The sequence below is a fragment of the Zootermopsis nevadensis genome, unplaced genomic scaffold (genome assembly GCF_977971745.1).
Source record: "Zootermopsis nevadensis isolate Lab colony 2312 unplaced genomic scaffold, Znev_1.0 Znev_ptg000010l, whole genome shotgun sequence".
NCBI lineage: Eukaryota > Metazoa > Arthropoda > Insecta > Blattodea > Termopsidae > Zootermopsis > Zootermopsis nevadensis.
The window spans coordinates 6,576,837-6,603,753 of NW_028259142.1; the positions used below are offsets into that span (position 1 = coordinate 6,576,837).

The 26,917-nt window shown below is 38.6% G+C and overlaps 2 protein-coding genes across 6 annotated transcripts in view; one reads left to right on the forward strand and one right to left on the reverse strand.

Moving 5' to 3' along the window:
• The window catches only part of LOC110835984 (uncharacterized), a 68,770-nt gene that overhangs the window by 3,244 nt on the left and 38,609 nt on the right, over positions 1-26,917 (forward strand). The window lies entirely within an intron of this gene.
• LOC110835983 (uncharacterized) lies at positions 32-25,577 on the reverse strand. 3 transcript variants are annotated; one of them, XM_022076732.2, is made up of 9 exons: positions 25,416-25,577; positions 14,068-14,253; positions 11,357-11,473; positions 8,267-8,422; positions 7,514-7,735; positions 4,671-4,845; positions 3,420-3,627; positions 2,539-2,812; positions 32-2,097 (listed from the first exon to the last, which is right to left on the reverse strand). In XM_022076732.2, exons 1-9 carry the CDS (start codon positions 25,515-25,517, stop codon positions 463-465), a joined length of 3,075 nt encoding a protein of 1,024 aa, XP_021932424.1. In that variant the 5' UTR covers positions 25,518-25,577; the 3' UTR covers positions 32-462. The 3 variants fall into 3 exon arrangements, with proteins under 3 accessions (XP_021932424.1, XP_021932423.1, XP_021932425.1); XM_022076731.2 differs by having other exon boundaries at positions 11,336-11,473; XM_022076733.2 differs by lacking the exon at positions 25,416-25,577 and adding an exon at positions 24,966-25,142 and having other exon boundaries at positions 11,336-11,473.

The window sequence follows — 26,917 nt, forward strand, 5'->3', positions numbered from 1 at the left end:
AGCCTTTAAAGGTTAAGGAAGAAATGAAGAATACAATAATCAAAATATCTTATTGATCTTATTACAAATGAAGACGTTACAGCAGGTTGAAATGAGAAGTTCCAGAAAACATTCAACTCTCCTGAGCTCCACTGTTCATGTTGCGATGTTGTATGATTTTTCCATGACCTTAGAGCTTTCATTTTTGTGATGCAGGACATAATGATGTTTGTTGAAGGGATTAAAGATTATGTTTAAGTATTCCCATTCTTGGTGTAATGCGTAAAAATACATGTGCGTTTGCATAAAAATTCTGACATGTTGTAAAAAGATGGATGCTATTGGTCTTTGTTATTCAGTTGCTGGAAGTTTTTGGTAAATGTTCTGTGTCTTGATCACCGAAACATTGCATTTGACCTCACTCCCTTTGTAGTAATAACATATACATAACCTTTATTTAGAACTGTCTCGTCTGTTCGGTTGTTACCTGTTTCCTTCTTCTGAAGTGGTTCCTTTTATTTCATCTGTTATATTTGTAAATTTGAAGTGATCCATTATTTCAAGTGCAGATCCATTTTTCATGTTCGTCAATTCTGTAGCGAGCTCTTGGAGTCTACTAAGGTACAGCTGTTGTTGAGTATCATGATGTCTGTCTTTAGTATCATTCAATGCAGAAATCATGTTTTGTATGGCATCTATGCTGAATATTGTTGAAGGTTTATGTTTTATCCTTGCAGTATCTTGATTTTCACTGTTATTTTGTGCAGAAAAAATGAAGTTGTTTACCACTGATGTATCATTTTTATCATCTTGGCTAAGTTGCTTCCTTGCTAGTAAATTTATCCAGAAGTTGTGAAGAGTTCGGTTGTCCTTTCCTTCATGAGTGTAGAGTTCCATTAGTCTTTTGAGAAAACTTGGTACTTGGACCTCTGATGTGGTATATGTATAGTTTGAATTGGATTGTGTTATATTTTTTATAGCTGTGTGTGATATGTTTGTAACAGATATTGTACTGTCAGTTGTAGGACTTTGTTTCTCAGAGATGTTAAAAGTTTGGCTATTGTGACTGGAGGTATCGCTTGATTGGTTGGTGAGAAGAATGTTTTGGGACAGATGATTTACATCACTACTTTTATTTTTGTGTTGCTTAATTATTAAAACTGATATTGCAGAAGCTTCGGGAAGTTGTGAAACATCTGACGAATAATTCTTACTTTCTTTATTATTTATTGCAGCTGGGATTCCAATATCACGTATTCCTGTATTGTTTGCCGAATTTAAATTCTGTGATTGATTATATGCAAATGTTCCATTAATATAATTCAGTTCGTCATGCAGTGCAGCATTTATATTTTGTTGGAAGTCTTCACCGACATCTTTTTTGCCCATATTTGTTTGTGCAACATTTGTGTTGTTTTTATCATTTGAGGCAATTGCATGGACAATTGATAGTGTTGGTTGAGGTCTCTGTTGATTTGCTGTTGAATCTAAATCCTGTATTATAGCAGCAAAATTATGCAACTCAAGTCCAAGTAATTTATCATAATCTTCATTCTCCAGTTGAAGGTTGATATTATGAGGTATAATTTGGATAGTTACTTGTGCAGGTTTAATGCTATCGTTAGTAGAATTTTTGGTTGTTTGTAAATCAAAACGATGCTGTCTTTGAAATGTAGATGAATTCACGATTTGGTTTATGTTTGCAGTGGATGAACCATGTTTCGCTCCTTCTACCAAGATTTCATCGTCATCATTTTCCTCTTCTGATGTATTCTCAAGAGATTTTAAAGTCTGTAATGACATTGATTCCACTTCTCTGTTGTTTGTATTTCCTTCAGTTTCTTCAGCGGTATCTTCTCCAAATCCATCCTCAGGTCTGAGCAAGCAATTGTTATCATTTTCTGTTTCTGTATCTTTGCCTGTGATTGTCTCAGCTGTTATATTTTCATCTGTTATTTTATGTTTAACTGTAACACCTTTCCTTTTCAGTTCTGCTAGAATTTCTATTGCTATTTGTTCATTGTCTGGACAATCTGCTGTATCATCTTTGTATTTATCTCTGTCTTCTTTGGCTACAATGTTGGTGGTTGACATTTCAGCTATTGATTCTTGGAGTTCCTGCAAGGAGAAAGGTGAATTTGTTAAGACCGTATTTACTTTTCCTAGTGGGTGGAAAAGTATGAAGTGGAAAAAAGAAGCTGACCTCTCCAGGGTTTAATTCTGTTCCCCCTTCAATTTTTAAATTCGTGCTTTGCTCTTTGATCAATATTCAATACTTACATTGAGCTACATATTTTAAATGAAACTTTTAAACAATTCTGTTGTAAAAATTGTAGAACTGAGAGGCTGCATTGTTACAGTGCTAAATGTGTCTCTTTTACCATTTTAGTTATGACTCAAAAAAGTTAAATAATTTGACTGGGGTCTGCTCTCTTGAAAACTTCATTCAGGTATGTGGATATTCCCCCTCTGTTTACCATACCAGAAATCATGTCTGCCTGTGAAATAGTCTGTAACTCTTGAAAGAAAATAACAATGAAGACCATCACTAGATGATACCTGCAAACTGGCCGCGATATTGTAAAGCTTCTCGGTGCTTGCTGCTTCTTCTTCTTTGATGTCTGAGATAGCCTCTTCAATATACTTATTACTTTCAAGAAGTTGCTCTTTGACACCAACTATTGACAACTGAAGATGTTTTCTGTCCTCATTGCTTTGATCAGAAGCTTGCAGTATTGTGTTGGTTGCTTGGCTGAGGGTTCGTGTCAGGTGACTGCTGTGAGATTTAAGTGCTTCATGGAGCATCTGTACCTCACGATCTGTGTTGATGCTCCTGTTTAAAATCACATTATACTTTACCAAATAAGAGTAAACTGTTACCTACAAATGCAGAAGATGAAATGTAAAGTAAAACAAATATAGAAAAAGCTGTAGAAATCTTCAGAACAATATATGAAATAGAGGTAATGAACATTTAAGAAAGATTAGAAATTATATCATAGAAAATACTTTAAAATATTGGCTAACAGAAGTGTGGAATGCACTTTGAGTTTATTATTACTCATGCAATTCTTTGCTATGTTCCATTCAGAAATTGATAATTATTTTCATCATCTCCTTGAATCATAATTGTAATGTTTTATACAAAACATTACTACTTTTATTATTGTAATTTTTTGATATATATGAAAGTGTATCAGATTGGGTTGCATGACATTTCCATCATCCTGTATTAACCTATCTATTTTGTGGTGGACTTAATGCAGTACACTTTTAAACAGCTGGTTGATTCATGGATATTTTAGTAACATTACATCAACTGTAGTATGGTTTGTGAGCAAACTGTGGACCAGAATGTGGGAAACTTCATATTTGACATTGAAGTAGAACATTAATACATTTACGTAGATACTGATAATTGTAGTAAAACAGATGATTACCTGTTGGTGATGGCATCCAGTATTCTCTCAAGCACTTGCGTAAGTTTACCTTCCAGTTGTGGCTCATCCAACTGAATTCGATGACAACTCTCGAGGAATAAATTTTGTGCAAGCATTAGCATTTGGAAGCTGGAATCAAACTTTCTTCCCAGCTCATTTAGTCTTCTCTGAACCAGTCCCAGAGTATCTAGAGCTATATCCATTGAACCTGTAATCATAACTCAAAGATTATTAGAGCTGTAATTGTTATGCTGTTAGCTTTGAATACTGAACAGTGGTCATCATACTTTCATTTTATAAGATGTTGAAGTAATGTTCTTGCTGAGAAATTATTTATTTTCCTGATCATAGAATTAAATCATGCTAAGTCTTGATTGGCCATTTCCTGGCCCTCACAAGTTTTCAAACGAACAGTGCAATGCTGTGTTCTATTTGCTACACATCTCTAGGACTATTTTTACTATGAAAACTTAAAATTGAAAGATAGTGTCATTGTGCATGAAATTGAAGTTTTTTATACTATTTATGAACTAGTTTTAATTGTAAGATGGCTGCCTTCTCTGTTGTAGCATGATGTCTGGTAGAAGTTTACCAACATTTCAGAGTCCTTGCTGCAGGACAGCTATTTTCAAATTCATGAAACCTCAAATCGTACTTATATTTGAACAGATTATTTTGTGGAACTCTGCAGGCCCCTGAATCAGGGCTGTGGAATCAGTACTAAAACCTCCGACTCCTTCATAAAAGCTCAATATGTATTTATAATGGTAAACCTACTAAAATGGTAAATGGGATCATAAGAGATTTCATCACCACCACGTGAATCGTCAGCCTACTTTTTAGACTTATAACCTGTATTTAAGTGTAAGTCTGATGGTTATTGCAGAAATCAGTTGATTTGTAGACACTTTGTATTCTGAAGGTACCGGAGCCAAAGTTACAAAGCATTATTCCCACACCATGTGGCTCAATGCGTCATTGAATCTCCCTAAGCGTGAGGCTGCCGGCGGCTCACACAGTAGCAAAAGTGTTCCTAAGATTTCATATCGAAGTCAGAGTCGGTACGTTTTTATCAACTCCGACTCCACCTAAAATTTCTTCCGACCACAGCCCTGCTATGAATAGAACTTCATTGCATATTTTTAGACATAAACACATGTAATGAAAGTTGGCTGTCTCACACAGCATCTTTCCTTCATGCTCACCATCAGCACTAGTTTTGTGTAATCATGTGTGTACTATATCCTTTACCTTCTTGTCTATCTCGGTCTGACTGGATCAGACCTCGTCGTCCCATTTGAACAGCAATGGTACGTATTCCATCCTGCAGCTCTCTTCGTGTAGCATTTGATAGAGACATGGAGTCCTTCACAAGACCTTCCAGCAATTGGGTGCGCCGCCACATGTCATTGTACATGTTGTTTGCCTAATCAGTAGACAGAACGTATACATATGATGCCCTTTGGCTAAGATTGAACATTAGTATACACTACCTCCATGTTAGAGTATCTTTCTAGAAAAGTTTGTTGATATTAAGCTACCCAGAAATTCCCTTTATATTTTTATATATATATATATATGTGTTTGGAAGATTCATGACTGTTCAGAAAAGTCTGTTATTGGACTGACAGTTCTGTGATTGTGTTTTAGAATTGCCTGTGATCATGTGATGTTTTGCCTGCCCTAATGATACTAATATATCTTTGATTAACAAGCATAAACAATGGTTAATGTATATATATAGTAATTAGCACAACTCTTATACTTCATATTGAAGTGATCCTCTGAATCTCACCTTGAAGACTGCCTATCCTGACTAGCATGATTTACCACATCCACTTAAGCTAAATACAGATAAAAGTGCATAATTTTTGGATATCTGTTACCATAGATTATTTTATAACCCTATATAATAAAGTGATACTGGTGTCTCTACCACATACATCTGCCATGTAGTTATTACTGATTGTAGGAAATTTAAAGGATCAAGATTGTGTCTCGCCCCCCCCACACACACACAACATAACATCCGTACTAGGTTTCATACAAATTAGCCAGTGCAGAAGTTGAAATATGAAGACATACATGCAGCATGGAGATTTCAAAAGCTGCCTGTTCTGTATGAGGGGAAGATAGACTAAAGCCATGGAAACCTTGAAGCTAAAAAGTAAATAAATTCATAGGTAAATAAACAAACTTATGCAAAGTTGTAATATGCTGCAACATAATATAAATATACATAGTAATCTAGATCAGTGGTATTCAACGCGAAGACATCTTAGGGGGTACGTGAAACTTTAAAAATATACAGAGTATACACAAAAGAATGGTGAGGTTTCAAAGTTAATAAAAAATTTATTTCTCACCTTACACAGGCACAACATACACCGTCAGCAGCGGCAACTGTCCAAGTTTCTCATGCGTTAATTACAATCCTTCAATGTGTGCACCCTGGGTCACACGACACACATCCACACAGTAATCAAACTCATCCCATCCAGCGCTGTGGAAAACACGATTGAGAAGCACTCGTACATTCCTGTGAAAATGGGGGGGAGGGGGGGAGCTCCGTCCAGTTGTAGAATGTAATCGTCATAATTGGTATTCAGTTGGGGTAACAACCAGCTTTCCAACATGTCCAAAAATGAGTCGCCAGTCACAGTTGCACCATTCTTTTGTGTATACCCTGTATATATTATTTTATGATAAACGCTAAATAATCAGTAATGTAATTTATTTAATTTATTTTAGATGTAGATTATATATTATGTATAACTTGAATTATACACCATCAACTTTGGGGGTACAAAGTTGAAGAGAAATTATATCTGGGGGTACGCGAACAAAAAAAGGTTGAATACCACTGATCTAGATAAACTGTTTACTCAGTACCGATATTTTTGATAGAACTGCTTTTGGGCTCATGTGGAACTGAGGTTCTTTCTTCAGGTGTATAGTCGTTTGGCAATGAATGTAATAATTCACTTCCATCTAGTGCTGAGGACAAGAAAACCTATACCTCCATTCCACCATATATCTGCATGGTGTGGTGCTTAGTTAAACAGCAGTGACAACTATACTGTATTTTACTACATTGAACTAGATTATGTGCTTTGCAGAAGTTTATTTTTAGTCCAATTTTATGGGACCAGTTTTAACAAAATTTCCTATTTTTGTGGCAGGCACACAAAATTACACTAGTTTCAGTTTACACAATGTCTGATTTGGGTGTCATGACAGATGTTTGGAAATATGCAACTTACATGGGTCTTTATGTAATTTGTAAAACAACAATATGGTAACCACACATTTACATAAATTATATGTGAGATATTTTTTGTAAGTTAACAGTTACAAACTGGTGACAGTACAAAGGTTTGAGGTTATATCCAACAAGTTTAACATGGGTAGAATATGTGCTGAAGCAATAAGTTCTTCTCAGACAGGACATGTGAGCCGGCGTAGCTCAGTCGGTATAGTGACTGGTTACGGACTGGACGAACGGATTTTGATCCCCGACGGGAGCAGAGGATTTTTCCTCTAGCCTCTGCGTCCAGACCGGCTCTGGGGCCCACCCAGCCTCCTATCCAATGGGTACCAGGGTCCTTTCCCGGGGGTAAAGCACGGCCGGGGTGTGATGCTGACCACTCACCCCCATCTAGTGCCGAGGTCAAGAATGAGTAGGAGCTATACCTCCACTCCCCCGAAGCGCCTACATGGCGTATAGTGGGACAGATTTACTTTACTTACTTTTATATACAGGACATAATAATGATGATGACTATTAGACAGCAGCAATCTGTAATAGTATATACAGTTGCAAGCAGCAGGGTTAGAATCTGTGATTGTTCAGGCTTGAATCCAGCACACTAACCCACAAACCAAATTACATCTATTGTGCGATCATAAACTTTCTTGGCGAAAATAGACATTAAGAGCGCAAGATTTGTGGGACAGAAGTCTGTATTACAAAATCATCCTGAAACCACTTGTGTACACATATCTACATTTTCATGTAGCTGATGTGTTGGTTTTAGTACTGTAATAGAACTTGATATTAAAGTATAATAGAAGAATGTAATGGTCTTTTTAACCTTGGTCATGAAGTTGTTGGCATTTTTGTCAATGCTACTTATTACTTGGTGCAGCATTAGGTTCATATTGTTCTTCAATGCCTCCTGAAAATCAGTTCCCTCACCATCGTTCATTTCAGACACTGCTTGTGTCTTATTGAATTCCACGTGAAGATCTTCCATCAGTGCTGTTAAATTACCCATTTCTACTGTCATATGCTTCTCATTTTCTATTATTTTTACCTGAAATAACATCAATATAATATAAAAATAAAGGGCAGAAGTGACTTTAAAGACCTGTTTTCAGTTTTGCCTGCAGCGTAGTGTTAGGCATTTCTCTACACTACGCCCGCAGGACACTAAAAGGTTGCATGCAAGAAACCTGCACTTAAAGAATTACATTTAAATAATAATTGCGTGAGTAGTCGTGGCACCTAAATGCGTGATATGTAAGCAGAGAGAGGGGAAGTTCAGTAGTAGTGGGGGTCGCACAGCTTCAGCTGCGGTGACACACCGATCTAAACACAGCCAGAGCTACAAACGAACTGAAGCTGACACCCGCCTAGCATGTGCTTCGGACAGGTCCATCTTGTACGACCAAAATCAGTCCTTTGCACAAGTGCCAGCACTTCTTGCTCGGCCTCTAGTTGTAATTTATACTGACTCATCTATGGGCTACATTATCCAGACTGGTACTATTTATGCTGCTTATTGTAGTACTGATTTTCCAAGTGAATGGGTAAGAGAATGGGATCAGTGTGTTGTATCTCTTACCAGATTTCTGTTATGTTGGTCCTCGAATGCTGTGACATGTTTCTTAATGTCATCAATACCTGTCCCAATATCGGCCAGTTCTGCTTCTATGTCATTTTGACGTCCTGCAGTTGCTTCAAGACGTTCTATTTGGCCTATACCTGTGTCAATAGTTGACTGAAATTATGAAAAATTTAGTTAGCTGGTACATGTAATTAACACTGTATTTATTTAACTCCATTGAACAGAGACGAGTGTACGCTCAGCTAGTCAAGAATGCCCTGCCTTTAATGGAAGGCGCATTACTATGTTCACATATTCTGTCACCAGTTCCTGTACTGAGCCATATGAATCACGTTATTCATCCAAAACTGTGTTTGTATTTATCTCCCTTGCATGCTACATGCCATGCCCATATCATCATCCTTTATTTGATGATCCTAATAATATTTGATGAAGAATACAAATTACGGACTTCCCCACTATTCAGTTTTCTCCACCATTCATCCCTTTTCGATCCAAATATTTATTTCAGCATTCTGATTTCAAACACCCTCAATCTGTATTCTTCCCTTTATGTAAGAGACTGAGTTCCACACCCATACAAAACAAAAGGCAAACTTACAGCTTTTTATGTTTTAATATTTACAACTTAAATAGCAAACAGTACAATGAGATTCTCAACTGCATGGTAAAAAATCACTCCCTTATTTAATTTCATTCTTAATTTATCATGAATACATTTTTGATTTGTTACTGTTGTTCTTAGATATTTGAACTTCCCACATTTTTAATGGATTTATTAGCTAATTTATACAGTGCATTTGCTGATTATGTTGAATTCTACTGTCACTTCCTAGCTCCCAGCTGGAACTGCATGACTTACTAAGCCCTCCAGTGTTTTCTTGATATAAGTTGAGTATCACTCTATATACCTCCAGGTTGGGGGTTGGTCGCAAGGCTAACAACCTTGCACCGTAAAAAGGAAAATGTTTCAAAACCTCAATCAAAGCCTCGGACAGACGGACCTAACAGAAGAAGGCAGCGGAGATAGGACTGAATGGAAGAGGAGAATTGATGAGGCCATGGACCGAATACTGACCGGAGAGCCATAGAAGAAGAATCACTCCATAGAATAATAAAATCAACTTACCTGCATAATAGCAGTTCCTGTTGGTACCTAGGAAGTGACAGTTGTGTTCAACTTTTTCAGCGAACACACTACATTGTCCTGTAGTCTGATGATGAGAAATGAACATGTACTTGGTTTTCTTTGTATTTACTTCCAGGCCATCTTTCTCGCTTGCATGAAAGAGCTTCTGTGTTTCTTTTTATGATATCTATGTTTCCACCCAGTAAATTAATGTCAGCATAGATCAGAAACTGATGTGTCCCATTCAGTTTCAGTCCCTGTTTGTTTTTGTTTTTTGGACTTTCCTGACGGCATATTCCAAAGCAGAGTTATAAAGTAGTGGTGATAAAGCATCTGCTGATTTCAGGTCATTCTAAATAGGAAAAGTATCAGACAAGTATTCTCATCATTTACTAAGTCTGAATTGGTAGTCCTTATTACATTAATTTATGCCTTTGTACAGGTCCTTAGTATTATTGTTCTTACTGTTTGTTTCAAGCTCACTGATTTTGTCTTTCAGATATTCCCTTTTTGTTTCTGAAAGTTCTGTTAGCTTCATGTCTTACATTGACCATATTATCTTCATTTGGCTTGGATTCTGCAACCACTGCACTTTAGCTTGCTTCCATTTATCTAATAATTTTGAGGATTCTTCATGAAACCGTGGTTTATGCTGCATTAACTCATCATGACCTAGACTCACTGACTGAAATTTTGACGTGCTCTCTAATATTTTCCGAAGCCTAGTCAATGTCAACGTTGTCATCCAAGATTTTCAAAGCTGCAAATATGTTTGAGATTTTCATCTGAAACTCTTTCTTAACTTCTGCGTCATTTGACTTCTTGAGATTAAATTACTGCATATCACTTTTATGTGGCTTGTTTATTTACCAATAGGCTCTTTCTTAGGTTTACAACCAATTTTGCAGTCATTATCATTGTCAGCTCCTTTAAAAGTTGGGACATCCAGCATATTTTTTATTGCATTCTTTCTATTAGGATGTAATTAACCTTTAAAGGCCCACTGTGTCTTTTAAGATATGATAAGTGTTATCTGTAGTTGGCCCACCTTAAACTTTAAGACATGGCACATCTTGTAACATGCTTTCATGATCATCATATTGGGCTCTCTTCATAAATTTCTTTTTGTCAAAAGGACCCCTTCCTTTTCTTCTATAAATAATTTTGCACAGACTTCCTCGTGTAGTGGATTCTTAATAAATATTGAAACTAATAAAGAACTGTTGTATAGATGACCTATCAAACTAACATTGTACTGACTCGATTAAAGACCTTTGAGTCTACTTCAATTCCACATTCATGTTGACTACATATTTTTGCAGTGTATTAAGTTGATGGATCTTGTTCACACTTAACTTTTTCATTCTCTTATCTTGACTGCCTGTATGTTATAATTTACCTTAGATCAAAGCTGAAGTACACCTCAGTCATTTTGAATTCTATTATAACAACTGATGCCAACAAAAATTGAAATCATCCAGCAGAAGTTTGCAACCCTTTCCTGTAATAATTTTCTCCCCCATGTCCATTACATTTAATCTAATGCTATACAGTATTTAAAACTCCAAACGTTATATATTGCATTAATGCACTGGTTGTTATCTAAGTTTACTGTGGTTTGCAATACTGTCCTTCCTTCCTGGAAGCTGCTGGTCTTCGAATTCCTACATGGTATTTGAGAAACTTTTCTGTGTTCAATTTGAGTCTTTCAGTTAAAAACTGTCCTGCTAGATGTGCATCAGCTGCTAATGTTATCTGCAGGGACTTTAATATCTTTCAAACAAAAATTGTTTCCTGTAATCACATTCTACAATAACTGTGCTACTATCCATATATTAGATATTAATTACATTCAGTATAAATTTATATACATTTCTTCCTCTTTCTCACCTCCTACACTCCTCATATAAATGTAAAATAATATTTTTATTGATCACCTGTAGTTTAGCAATGCTCACGTCAAGTCTTGCCTCCAGGTATCCCAGTCGATGGTTGAGGCGTTCATATGTTGAATCAAGTTTGCGGTTGATTTGATCTTTTGACAATTCCTCCTTCAGTTGTCTTGCACTTATTGACTGTCAAATTATACAAATTGAACAGAAGAATACTTTTCAAAGTTAATGATATCCTTTCATTCCAGGAAATATATAATCTGTATTAATTATACCAGTATTACTAAATAATATGTGAGACAGTCACTAGGCATTTAATTTTAACTGATTATTATTGCTGTGTCTCATGACCAGCGTACAAGACAGAAACTTAATTTTAATTAATCTTATAAAACTCTTTTGTCTTGTATTCTGTTTTTGTCTCAGTTCTTATGTGGGTCCATATGTAGGCCTATGTCCATCTCTATTTTGTTACTTTGCATTCATCTTTTCATATCCAACTAGGTATTTAATTGTTTTACACATTGAATTTTCATGGCATCATATTCCTGAATGTATGGAGATATTGAAGATTTCATAAAAGTAATTTCTCAAGTGATTTTGAGTTTTAACGCTTACAAAACTGGTAATATTGTCACAGGTCCCCCCTCCCCTGCTACAACGGCACAGCCAGGCCAGTCTTGTATATGAAAGCTTTTAGCAATGTCCATATTATGGCAGACCTGACTCAGATAGTTCCTTTAAGCCAATTAGGTCGTGAGATGTGGAAAACAGAATGCAGCGCAATGAAACACAGGTGGACATAGCACGAAGATGCAAACACACGAACCCACACAGGAATGGAGGCAAATGAATGAAAGAATTTGTTAGTAAAGAAGCTGTCAAGGTATTTTCATTGTTTCAGTTAGGTTTATTTAAAAAATTAGTTGCTTTCACTGGGTTTTATGTGTTCTTTGCACAAAGTGCATAGCAAGAATGCATTACGGGTTTGTTGTGTCTGTCTGTCTGTCCGTCTAGTTGGTTCTACTCAATAACCACTGGATAAATTGGGATGGAATTTGATGTGGAGGTTGTGCTATTCTGCATGACCTCAAAATCGTACTTTTAAATATCCTAAGAGAGGTGGTAACACTGATGGAAGAGGAAAGTTCTAAGATTGATATTGTGGTGCTGGAATCTGGTGGCCAAAGTCGGTGGCGGATTTAATACCTCTCAACGCACACTGCAATGAAAGCATGAGGATGTTTTTTGTATTTTGGTATGGAATACACTTTCCAAGCTTGTTTATAAATCCTTTGTTAATGTAGCAAACTTAAAGTACTTGAAGAGCAGTACCATATGGCATTAGTAGGAAGAAAGTATCACAGTGAAACACATTTTACAAATTCATTTTGAAATTTTGCGCATGGTATATCATTTCCTTAATGTTCATTTGCTGTAGGTTAGCGTATCTTCTTGTGAACCATGACAATGATTTTATTCAGTTTTTATAAACTGCCTTCTATTTCATAAAATATTTGTTGCAGGTAAAAGTTATAAATCTTATTGAAATCTGTACAATATTTAATTTCACATACTGACTTTTTGTGTACTGAACTTTCTTTGAGATTAGATTTCATCTTCATACAAAGAAACCTTCTGCTTGACTTTTTATGTGGATTAAATCACTGGGATGGGTAGGTCAAGTAGCATAACACACTTGGACATAACTAAGTATTAATATTCTGTCAGACATACCACTCTCATGCGGATCATAAACAGTGCACTTATTCATGCAGTTAATATAAGCATTTTAGCAACATTTTAGCCATGTATAGCCATTTTCAGGCAGACATGAAATTTAATTGGAAACTATTTACTATGTAGCCTATTCGATGTGCCATTATAAAACATAAAATATTTAGCTAATACAAAATAAGTAACACAGTATGAGGAATGCCTTGTTTTTTGCATGCACTTCTATTATTATTTAAAACATGGTATATTTGGATTGTTGTGTGGCAATTATATGTTACAGCAGTAAAAACCAGTTTATAATTTTACATAAAGAGGATATTTGGAGTTTAAATTATAAACTTTGGAAAATCATTGTTATTTTAACTTTTCACTTTTAATTATTGTGGATCATGACTGTAATTTTCAGTACATTATGCTTCTTTTTTTTGGAGGGGGACACAGAGTTTGAGAGTTAAGAAACTATATTAGTGACCTCACCAGATAGAAATATTTAAAATATGAGATGAATGGCAGGCAGTTGGATGGACTGAAGCTGAGTAGTCGAGAGAGGAAGCGGAGTTTAAATACCAGAGTTGCTACTAGTGTGTAGTGGAACTGATTACATTACAAATTCATATAAAGGATTACATGTGTCGGCATATGCATAATTAAATAGTAAGCTTAATTATTTATTTTTTTACATATGGTACCTCTTCAGTGAATTTAAGTATGCTCATTAATGTTGGGTATTAGGAACTTCAAAGGTCTTTTCTAAGCTACTATATGAGTGCACCGTATTTAGGATGTGCTTGGAGTAATTATATTTCTCATTGTTATTCCTTATAGCCTGTATATGATCACTGTATCTTACTTTAAGTCTGTCTAATGTAATAATCTTAGCAGAATTTATGGTTGAAAATGCTTATAGAAACAAAGGCTTCAACAGAAATGGGTGGATAGTGTTGTATATACCTTTATAGTTCTCATACTTAGTTTTAAGGAGCAACAGCAGTGAGATGAGGAATGGCTAGTAATTTCTGACAACAGAAAAGATAAATAACCTCTGATAACTTATCCAGTCGTATCTCTAATAGCGTTTCCAGTCGTCCCAACCGTGACTCAATTGTCTCCATCCTCCTGGATTGCTGTTCAATACTGATTTCCCATCGCGGTGTGTATCGTGGTGAATACAGAGTGTCCAGGGCTCGCAGTCTTTCTTCAATTGAGATCAGTACAGTTTGTAGACTCTGCAACATCACACATGCTAGAAAGCAACTTTAAAACTTTTAATCACAGTAATTATTTACGTTGTATATGGTTTAAGGTTGACACAAGCGATAAATATTCACATTATCTGAAAATTGCTTCTCCGAAAGTTGATGTAGTATATGAAAAGACAGAAAGGCAGAAGATTCTGAATTGAATATTGCAAGCTTCCACTGAATTAAGTCTGCTCTTGAGATTTTAGGTTCTTAACGGCAGTGTTCTTCAGCCCTGACGATGGAGACGTATCAAAATTAATGTTTATTAAATTTATTGTCTGATTTCCAACAACTAAATATACGTAAACCATTGTAAACGAGAATTCTTAATCCAAACACGTTCGCGAGATCGAGTTTGATTTGTTACTGCAATTCCCAGATATCTGAACTTTGCCGCCGACATTAAAATCCTCAAAAAGACTACACTGAAAATTTGTGTGGTAGTTTTGCACAAGAATTCCCCACCAAACCTCTGTATGCACCCCTTGCCTCCCCCCCCCATGCGCGCTACATGTCTAGCCCATCGGGCCCTCCTAGATTTCACTATCCTCATTATGCTAGGTGGCCTGTACAATTCACGCAGTTCCTCGTTAAATTAAAATGAATTTTATTAGACATGTAAAGATTCGAATTATTGCCACAGCAGATCCTAGGCATAATTTACCACGAAGTAGTCACCCTTGCCCTATGCACCTGACAGGCGAATTGGAGGAGTACGCCTGATCACAGAGGCCAGTATGCCGTAAGGCATCCTTTAGGCCAGTGGTATTAAACATTTTTTGTTCGCGTACCCCCAGATATAATTTCTCTTCAACTTTATACCCCCAAAGTTGTTGGTGTATAATTCAAGTTATACATAGTATATAATCTACATTTTAAATAAATTACATTACTGATTATTCAGTGTTTATCGTATATATATATATATATATATATATATATTTTTTTTAAATTTTACGTACCCCCTAAAATGTCTTCGCGTACCCCAGGTTAAACCACTGCTTTAGGCCACACACCAGTTTTATAATGAGAGGAAATTTATCTTCTATCGAACAAACTTCATGCAACAGAGTCCTTGAGAATCAAATTAAAATCCGAAAGTGTATTACCATGTTCACAAGGACCCCACTTACCACGTCATCCTTTGGTTTAGATAATCTCCCATCCATACGTTGCCCTGATGCAGCATGAATAGCTTTCTCATTTCATTTCTGCTGCAGTTATAGGCTTCTACAATTTGTAAAAAAATGTCGCTCTGGGTAGTAGCGTTCTTGCAACTGGGCCCAAGGTTTGCGGGTTAAACCCCGGCCGAGGTCGATGGATTTTTAAGTGTGATTAAAATCTGTAGCACGAAATAAAGCCGTCGGTCCCGTGTCGTAGATTTATGGCATGTAAAAGAACCTTACGAGCATGATACGAGATGTTTCGTAAGCATAATTCAGCGGCTATTTCTCACCCATGTCTTTCCTAATTTTCTACTAGATGGCTCCAGTAGACATAAATCAGGGTTGAGTAGAAATTGTTCGGAGGCAGCAAGCGTGCCACCTGCTACTCAAAGAGGTAAACAAGACCAATAGGACTAGTTGGCTCGAGCAACTGTCCGGAACTTGGTAGGGGGTGATGATGACAAATTGTAAAAGAAAATCAAAACTGAAAACTGCACCAAGTAGACCCTGTCTCCCATACTGAATAACGTATGGTTTTAGATGACTAAGAAAAGAAAGCGCGTCCTTGTACACTTGAGACCTGAGTCATCACGAGTCGAAACAGGACTATCTGATGACTTGCTTCTATACGCGACCTAAGGTTGATGTCCCTTGGGTGGTTGATCCAGAAACACGTACCGAAGTTACAGGAACACTGGAAAAAATCTCAATGAAGTTTTATTTAAGATGTTCACTGGCATAGCTTAGTTGTTCCGTGTCAGATAAAGAGCTGTCTGAACTAAATTCTCCTCCGAATTACGTAGCTCCATTTACCGTCTCAGCTGAACACTGAGGGAGTCGGAATCCCTCCCTCACGTCGGGAAAAATAAACAATTTCTCGAGACACTACCTTCTTCGGAACCCGGGGCAGAAGCAGTTCGCAGGTTGCGTATGGGCGTGCGTGTTTCTGTCTCGCAATTGCAGCTGATACGAATTTGTCATTGGAGGACTGAAGCTTCAGTACCAGTATTGCACAAACGGTTACACCCATTTGGCTGGTTTAATGACAGATTGGATCAAACTGATAAATATCTATGGACAATTTCCTTCGTCTTGGCCTCTCTTCCGCCATCAGGTAAAACTATGGACCTTAATCATCTGGGTCCATTGGCGATTTCTCAACCCCGGAGTTGGAGAACATATAATTTGACCCAAGCATTTGCTTCGAGCTTGTTATGTAACCTTAGGCGATACATCAGGCATTCCTAACGAAGTATTTTGTGCAACGAGCTGTGTAGTTTCGCCTCGCGATATTCTCAATGTTGGAAATCTTGATTTAAGGAATATGGTGCGTAACGTACGAGGAATCTTGGTTCCTCAAAGCTGTTGCCAACAAAACCTAGAGATATTTCAGGTTTTAGGGTTTCACTGAGATGGAAAAGTGTCTTTTGGACTGTGGTGTAGCGCTGAAGATAGAGGAGCAACGTTGCTGACTGCGTACAGAACTACGCGACGTTGAAAACCGAAAGACCACAGCAAACATTTTCACTAGCGACGATATAGGTTTTTTTAATTAACCAGTTCTGAAGCATCAGCCAGATGACTTCGCGAGCAATTGAGGCTGGAGAAAGTCAGCGCTCTTTAATGTTCGGCATGAACTTTCTTTATGTTGCTAGATGTGTTTGTCGTCACATGAGATTAAAATATGTTGATTTTTACATTATATTGTATGCAATCAGAAAAAAATATTTGTGTTTTGTTGTCAGACACAACTTCTATACTATAATCTGTGTCAATATCGAGGGTTACATGTTTCGGCATGTACTATCAGACCTTATTCATACACAACTTCCATAGGAATGAGAAAATTGATAAATTGTAGGTCATGCATATTGTGCTATAAAACATAATTCTAATTCTCAACACTTTCTTTCTGTTCATATATATGTTTTAACATGTTATATAATTATACGTTAAGTTACATAAAAGGCATACTTCTCAATAACGTCCCGAATAAGCGTCAGAAGGGAAATATATATTTGTTTTCCGTGTTTTTGATGCAGCTATGTCCAGAATATCTCTTAGCATTCTTTCAAAAATATCGTGATATTATCTCTTGTTTGTATCGGTGCGAAGCGTAATCTCTTATTCAGGCGTCCTTTGGCTTAGGGAATGATTAGCCCGAGCACACACGCACATACATAGTCAGTCAAAGTTACAACAGCGTCAGAACTCGAAACGAAGTTTGACAAGATTCTGGTGTGTAATACTCGTAAAATTATGTATCCCGACAATACATTGAAGATAGATAAGCAATTTAAAAGCGTATATCAAATCTAAAACTTCTTGACGATGGTGAAGAGTCATTTGAATAAAAATTTTCTTGGATATTATCCATCGTCTAGTAAAATATAAAACGTAAAACGACGTTTCGGAGATGGGGCTCTATCTCCGTCTTCAGGTTCCTACTCAGATGGGCCCACTAGATAGAGCTAAGCTGTAGCATTATTACGGTAATGGAAAAGGTCATGATGAGGAAATGTTTTGATATTACAATTTTATAAATGGACCGCGAGATGTAAACGATTGGCATGCTACTTGATAGAGCCACAGGTAACCGTTTTCCATGGCATGGATTTTACCAAAAAATGAACAGTTACGGACATTATTCAGGTGCAACTTTCCATCTATCTTCCTTTCATTTATTTCAGTGCGTCCTGTGCCCCGCGGGCTTATTGAGAATCTTTTGCGCGCTCTCCGAAACGTATTTTCCCGGGTTCAAGACCAGCTGTCCTGACTGAGGTTTATTCATGATTTTCTTTAGTACAGGCATACCTCGTTTTATTGCGATTCGCAGATATTGCGTTCTTTTAGAAATTGAAGGTTTGTGGCAACCCTGCGTCGAGCAAGTCTATCGGCGCCATTTTTCCATTAGCATGTGCTCACTTCGTGTCTCTGTGTCACATTTTGGTAATTCTCGCAATGCACACTTAATAGACTACAGTATAGTGTAAACATAACTTTTATATGCACTGGGAAACTAAAAAAATCGTGTGACTCGCTTTATTGCCGTGGTCTGGAACCGAATCCGCAATATATCCGAGGTATGCCTGTAACTTCATTCAAATGCCGACATATCACACGATCAAGCTGCTCCAAAATAAACATACATCTATTTGTTGTTTCTTAGTTTAGCTATGCAACAGCATTGTGTGTCTGCTTTTTATATTACGTCGAATGAAAAATTATGATCTGGGAGAAAACGGTGCATGGCCTCTTCAAAGGCACTGTGTCGGTGTTTGTAGGGACTGAGGAAACCCACGATAGTACACGCTCAAAACAGCAGACCCCTGAGCCGAAAATCGAACATGGTACCTCCGTAATGAAGTACTCTAGCGCGACGTTTGGTGCAGATATTATAGTTGTGTTCCAAAGTGTATGGTAGAGGGACCTCGATATCAAGGACTCCTGTACTATCCCCTGAGTAACTAAGACCCATCCGCAAACGTTCCTGGCTCAGAGACGCCATGTCAACCCCTTACGTCAATATATCGCCTTCAAAGTTGTGTTTATTTTCAAAGAGGGCTGTGAATGTTGAATTTCTACAAAGGAAAGTAGCTCTGCTGTAGAAGGGAAAATATCAGTCAGGGTGTTTGGGAACAGTTAAAGGGTGTAATCAGTTATGCTTCTCTCCTGGTGTTATCAGGATAGACGTCAAAGAAGTTAAGGTGAGCTAGACATTTAGATTTTGTAGTGAATATGTCTTCGTAAATGACACTTGGAAGACCTGAGGATACTGTTAAAGTATAAATATTTTTCGGTAATGGGAATTATATTTAACTGCCTCAAGATGGGCTACTTTCACGCGTCTGTGTTTGCAATATTGAATCATTGGGTTCTGAAATCAGAGACTTGTTTAAAATTTGAGTAAACTTGAAGATTTCTGTCTTCTGGGTTGTTGCGGAGGCAGTATGACCTCTGAAACGTTGGTAAAATTCTACCAGACTACACAGCGCAACAACCCAGAAGACAGAAATCTTCATACTCTGATGACGGAGGCAGTATGACCTCTGAAACGTCGGTAAACATCGACCAGACTACACGGCGCAACAACCCAGAAGACAGAGAAATCTTCATACTCTGATGACGGAGGCAGTATGACCTCTGAAACGTTGGTTGACATTGACCAGACTACACAGTGCAACAACCCAGAAGACAGAAATCTTCATACTCTGATGACGGAGGCAGTATGGCCTCTGAAACGTTGGTTAACATCTACCAGACTACACGGCGCAACAACCCAGAAGACAGAGAAATCTTCATACTCTGATGACGGAGGCAGTATGACCTCTGAAATGTCGGTAAACTTCTACCAGACTACACAGCGCAACAACCCAGAAGACAGAAATCTTCATACTCTGATGACGGAGGCAGTATGACCTCTGAAACGTTGGTAAACATCTACCAGACTACACAGCGCAACAACCCAGAAGACAGAAATCTTCATACTCTGATGACGGAGGCAGTATGACCTCTGAAACGTTGGTAAACATCGACCAGACTACACAGCGCAACAACCCAGAAGACAGAAATCTTCATACTCTGATGATGGAGGCAGTATGACCTCTGAAACGTTGGTAAACATCGACCAGACTACACAGCGCAACAACCCAGAAGACAGAAATCTTCATACTCTGATGACGGAGGCAGTATGACCTCTGAAACGTTGGTAAACATCGACCAGACTACACAGCGCAACAACCCAGAAGACAGAAATCTTCATACTCTGATGATGGAGGCAGTATGACCTCTGAAACGTTGGTAAACATCGACCAGACTACACAGCGCAACAACCCAGAAGACAGAAATCTTCATACTCTGATGACGGAGGCAGTATGACCTCTGAAACGTTGGTAAACATCGACCAGACTACACAGCGCAACAACCCAGAAGACAGAAATCTTCATACTCTGATGACGGAGGCAGTATGACCTCTGAAACGTTGGTAAACATCGACCAGACTACACAGCGCAACAACCCAGAAGACAGAAATCTTCATACTCTGATGACGGAGGCAGTATGACCTCTGAAACGTTGGTAAACATCGACCAGACTACACAGCGCAACAACCCAGAAGACAGAAATCTTCATACTCACCGCTGTGAAAACCTCAAATCACACTTGAGTAAACTTATTAGACTTTCCTTTCTTAAACTTAATTTTCAGAACATCGTCTGTTATTTATTGCCCTTAATATGTTCCGTGTACAGCACTGGAATGCCTTCGGTCTAAAAATGTATCAGCTCCGTAATAATGCGAACGCCTTGTTGCTCCTACTTAAGTAACATTGGACTTGCCAACTGTAAAGATACAAATTAACCTGCCTAAACAAGACGAACAATTGGTAGAGTGACACGCCTTCAGTGCTGGAAGCTGTTATTATATTTCTTCATAAAGCATAAGTAGAACGTCTTGCACATACTTCAGTATGGGCTTGATGCTAAGCAGTGATGACCCTCTTACTACTATTCAGTTTAGAGTCGTTTCTCTTCCTGTTTGCGATATAAAACTCGAGGACTAGAATATTGTACTCTTCACCACATACGATGATCAAATTAAGGAGCGTGCATGGGATTGATGAGAAATGGCCAAAATGTTTGGCCAGATAACCTGAAGATAAGAGATGACTCAGAAGACGCAGGCGTAGACAGAGGATAATATTAAAATTGGTCTTGGAGTAGGCTTAGAGGATATGATTGGATTAATCGCGCTCAGGACAGGTACTGGTGTGTGGCTCAATAATTTACCTTCTGGTTTGATTAAAGGCGGGGAATTTCGTGACTGGGTGGTGGTACTGTTAACTTCTCAAGACTTTGGTATACTGGGAACGACCCATTCTTCAAGTGCCTGAGCACTGCGGGTCCCAACTTTCGTTGGCTTTGAACTATTAGACATTTTGGTAGGACTCCTTGGACGAGGGATCGGCCCGTCGCAAGGCCTCTACCTGTACACAGGACAGCACAACACAGAAAAACGCGGACAAACATCCATGGCTTGAGTGGGATTCGAACCCACGGTCCCAGCGGCACAAGGCCCACGCCTCAGACCGCGCAGCCACTGCGGACCCCTCTCAAGACTTTACTCCGTGTAATTAATTTAGTTTTGTAATATAACGTCATTTATGAAACGTATGTTGGCCTATGATACAGGAACTTAAAATTCAATTTTGAATATTTAATGTTTAAGCTTTGTCACGTCTCACAAGGTAATTTTTTGTCCGTGTTCTTCTGGTCTTTGCGATTAGCGTACTGTAACGGGCCCAGTGAATTTCCGCTTCGAGACGTTGGAATCCCAAGTGGCTAGCGGAATCAGCTGTTCACTCACTCTTGTTTAGTAACCTGCAGCTAATGGGCAGAATGGTGCTTGTTAACCGGCGTGTTAGGAGAGACAGGCTTTGGTTGAACATAAAACAACCATCTGTCTGAGTGACGTACACATTTCGGAATTTGCTTAATTTTAAATAAACGACAATTCAAGACTGAACTGCGTTATTTTGTTTGCCGATATGTGCAATAATGCAGAACACGTCACGAAGTTTGAATGGTTTGTTGTGTGTCCCAAATTAACCCTTTATAACGTGGCTCCACACATACCGGGTTCAGTTTTCACAGTGATATGGCAGCCATCTTGCAACCACACTACCCTCGTCATTGTCTTGCCATATCAGTGTTTCACTGTTGGTTGACCTGGTAAACCGTCCGCCATGAATACCACTTTATTGGCAAGATTGTGAGTGATGTAATTTTGTATTTGTTGGCACAGCTTCACAAAATAATTGTTAAACAATAATTTTTCAAAAGCAAAGCGTCGACCTTGAAAACGAGGAAATGAATTGCTTTTTCATAAGACCAACAGTTCGCGCATGCGTAGTGTTACTCGAAAACAGTCTGTGTTGTGAACATCATCTAAATAATTTCTTGGTGAAAGAAATGTGGGTGTGTTGTTTAATTCACACCCAGTTGTATTTTATGCAGATCCTCAGAGTATATCAAGATATGGATACTGTAACTAGGGACTATTTATTACGTCACGTATAGCCAGTCACCTATATATAAATGCCCAACCACGTGTGTTCACGTCAAGAAGCAAATGAAGAGCTGCAAAGTTGTACAAGAACTTCAACCGGAAGATAAGAAACGATGTAGTTCAGTCAGTATAATGACAAGACTACTACCGGGCTGGATTCCCGGCAAGGGCGGAATTTTCTTCATCCAAACCCACTCTGGCCCATCCAGCGTACGTGGGGCTGTTTCCCCAGGGCTAAAGCGGTCGGGACGGCCATCTGATGGCGAGGTTTAGAACGTGTGGAGCTGAACATCCACTGTCCCATATGTTTTCATGATGTGATTAATTATCAGGGACAGGTTTTGCTTTACGTTACCTCGATCCGGATAATAGATTGGTAGAAGTGTGTCTAAAGATTCGCCCCTGACGTGTCCGGGTTTAACTCCACTGGTTTGATATTGAGTCTACACTCAGAATCACGATGAACGCAGAATATGAGATGCATTTGAATGATGCTTAATGTTGTACAGATGTGCCTCTAGATTGGTGATCGTTTTATTTGTAGGTGATACACGTTAATAACGTTTAAAAACTTGGGATGTTTATTGGTGCATATTTGTACTTAAAAATTTCCCGCTTTTCATTTTGAGTTTAGTTGACAATTGCTTCGGTGTTTTGGGTTAGTAGCAGACAAAATATGCATAACATAAACAAACTCATTAAATAAGCGAAATAATGTCTCAGGTAAACGTTGCCATTTGCTAGAAAACTGGTTATTATTTCTATATATATAAAATCAGTTATTAAAGACTGGATGGTTACGTGTTACTTGTGTAAAACAGCCGAATATCAAACATATTGGTTCTCGGTGTGGCAGAACAACAAACAGCTGATTATATTTAAGATTAAGTAAGATCTGAGCTTTTTACGGCTGTTTGAAGATTGCTGTCTTCTGGGCTGTTGCGCCGTGTAGTCTGGTAGAAGTTTACCGACGTTTCAGAGGCAGCAAGGACCTCTGAAATTGTACCCTGGAAGAAGGTGTTGTGTATTTTGGCACTCCCGCTTAACAATTTGAAGACGAAAACGAACTGAGGGTCACGGATCATCTAACGGAACGGAAAAAGACATTTCAAGACTTGTGAGATGTGAGGTTCTTGCGGTGTTGAAGGTGTCGATGTTGGTCTTCTGGTTTGGAACGCCGTGTGGATTTCTAGGTGGATACTGCATTAGCAGCTACCAAGTCCATGCCCGGTCCTCGTGCTATGGCCTGGGTCCGTGAAGACCTCTGGTGTATGCCAACTAACTTGCACATATTTCGACCTCGTTATCAGGCAACCTTGTCTGTCCTGTACCCGAAGGGTCGTCTATCGAAATTTAGAAAGGTCGAAATTGTTATTATCGTGCACGTTTGTGACTGCTTTCAGGCAGTGTTGCCGAAAGTCTGTTTCGTATTAACTAGGCTGTATCAACAGCACCGATTAGCCTTGAATGATATTCGAGGCTAATAAAATAATTGGGAATGGATCGACATTTACTGTAGTCAAAGCATTTAGTTGAGGGTACTGACGTGAGGTGAGAGTGACCGAATTTCTGATTGGAAAACCAACAGAACACACCGTGTATTATTCTTCTGAATTTCGGTATTGCATCTTTCCGTGGTATTTACCGTATCTTGTATGATGCTTAGCAACCAATATTTGTTTTATGCTTCTACAATTCCTGGGTGCCTTGTTAGACGTTTTGTCTAGAACCTTTGCCTCGAGTGGGCTTCGAATCCACGATATCAGAGCTCGGACGATCAAGGCCGAGCCCCGTACCCCCGCGGTCACTGTGATCGGTTTATTAGCGCTTTTTATTAATCATAATTAAGGTTCAGTTTTTAATGAACTTTGTGGTGTACTGGTTGGCATACCTGCTTCCTGTTCTAGACATTCATTCTCGACCTTCGCCTCAACCCCTAAAGGCGTGTGTAAGGAAAGGAAAGTTTGAGTTGTCTCAGGTGCGTTGTTAATCACCACGCCATGAAGGTGCATAGAGTGCTGCACGCATTCCTGTCGTAGGCAGATGATGAAATTGGATGGTTAGCATCACGCCCCTTCCGATTTACCCCGGTAGCCATTGGATTGGCCCACACAATCGGTCTGGACGCAGTGGCGAAGAGAAACGTCTATGCCCATGGTGGGAATGGAACCCCAATCCAGTGCATAGGGTGTAGCCTTGTTATTCTACCGCCTGAGCTATGCTGGGTAATCGCTGAAAATATTTTAGGTTGTGGCACCAATTATTGTACAGAAATTAGTAACCATTTCGTCTTTCTCATTTGACACTATATGACACCGTTTGTTGCTTAGTAAAAAAAAAAAATTTCCTCTCTTCACAACCGCTTCAGAAACGTCTTATCTAACCCCGTCCAGTTGTTTATACAGAAGAGTAAAGACTGCTTGAGAATTAGACTGCGCTCTCACGTGCCTTTGGCTAAGAACTCACCTCCACATTTCCTTCACGCTTGGTGTTGAGGTAAACTACCGTGTTCACATAATTTCTCACCATACAAAATTCCTCACATCTTTTCAGTGGATCAGTAATTGAAAATTCAGTATTCTCGCTGTCATCTCGATATGTTTTTCTTCAACGACAATAAAAGTTAATCTTTTTCAAACATGCAAAATTTGAGGATTTCACAATTATTGGAACTATGTCAGATATACTTTTACGACAGTGAAAATATTGATTGTGTCTCCTGGATTATGAAGCCTTGTAGGTCGTTACCAACGTTTCGGATGAGCTTATCGCCTCTTCTACCCTGAAGATGGAGGTGATAAGTTCCTCTGGATCGCTGGTTACCACCTACAAAGCTGCACGGTGTTACAACCAGGAAGAACAGAATCTTCGTACCGGTAGCAAATTTCGCGGACACTGACTGCACTGTTTCCCCACCTGTTGGTTCCCAGCCGCTCTGAAGTTGCTCCATGAAGGCGCTGCTGGGTCTTGAGAAGCCGCGGCTGCGTGGTGGAGTAGCATCAGCAACAGCAGAGGCATCGTGACCTTCACGTCGTTCCCTGTTGCCAGTCCGCACCATACTATAAGGAGATTCTGTCAAAGTCTGATGACACCTAGCTCCTCTTCTGTTTGTTTCATAGAGACCGCCGCAGTCGCTACTGTTTTATTTGTATTATTCATATCAAAAACGTTTATTCGCTCATGCGAACGCGCGTACAATATCTTCTCGGTCTTGTAGTACGTATTAATAAAGTATGGCATTCCGTATGATGGTCATACTACGACTGATATTTTTTTTGTGTGTGTGTTATGTCGTCAGTGCACCAAAATGCCGAATGCACGAACGTTTGAGGTTCAGGAGTATATATAAATTGAACAACATGGCGGGCACGCAAAATGTATATGAAATGATTAGCGAACTGTGAAATTTGGCGCTTGACAGGTTAAGTAGGGACACCACTTATTTTTTTTTTCTGTGTGCTCACAAGTAGAAATATGGCGGCACATGTACACGCAAGTAACTAACCTTTACTGTGTGTGGTTACGTTAAAAGTATTCGCCTTCTGACTTCATACACATTCCATTGTCGCGATATGCCTTCGGCATATTCGGCAAGGAGGGAGATTTTTAGTTTTGGGAACCCGAAAAGTCACACGGAACTAATTGAGGCGAGTGCGTGAATGTCCCAAGACTTGTGGGGGTAATGTAAAAGTTCTTTACCGAATGCTGTCATGATGCAAAATAAGATAAATTTGTCCGGCCAAGAACTGGTATTTTTCGACGAATGCAGTGCCATAAACGTTTCAGAATTGAAGGTTAGAAGAAGCCTAGTTAAGTCTTTCTTGGAGGAGAGGATTTGTAATAAATAATTCCTTTGCTGTAAAGAAAACATGTCGACATTATTTTCAGCTTTGATTTTATATTTTGTGCTTTTCGGTCTCTGAAACTCTGGAATTTTTATTGGAAAGTTGGCGATCGTCTCCTGAATAATGATGGTCGACTGAAGTCTCATAAGTAATCTTTAATTTATCTAAGTTGGTTTTCCCAGCAGTCTTGCTGAAACGCCGAGCAATTTTCTTTACAAAGGGGGAAAATACTGCAACCTCAGAACAAACTGGATGTCCGCGAGTGTTCGATAAAATTTACTGAATCATGTAGTAACTCGTGGGACGAAACTCGTCATTTGAGTAGAGTTGTCAGTTGCTGCAATAAAACATTCGTCCGATTATATAAATTAAAAGTTTGACGAACTTTTCTGAGTAACTTGGAAATCAGCGATTTGTGCTGTTCTTCAGTTTTGATCTTGGCCAAAGCAGATAATCCCCTCATCTTCAACTTATCGTTTCCATCATAATTATCCTATTGTCTAGGTGTAGTGGTTGGCAATCACGTAGGTTCGATTACACCTAGCGAAGTCACGTGATTCTTTCTCGTGAAAA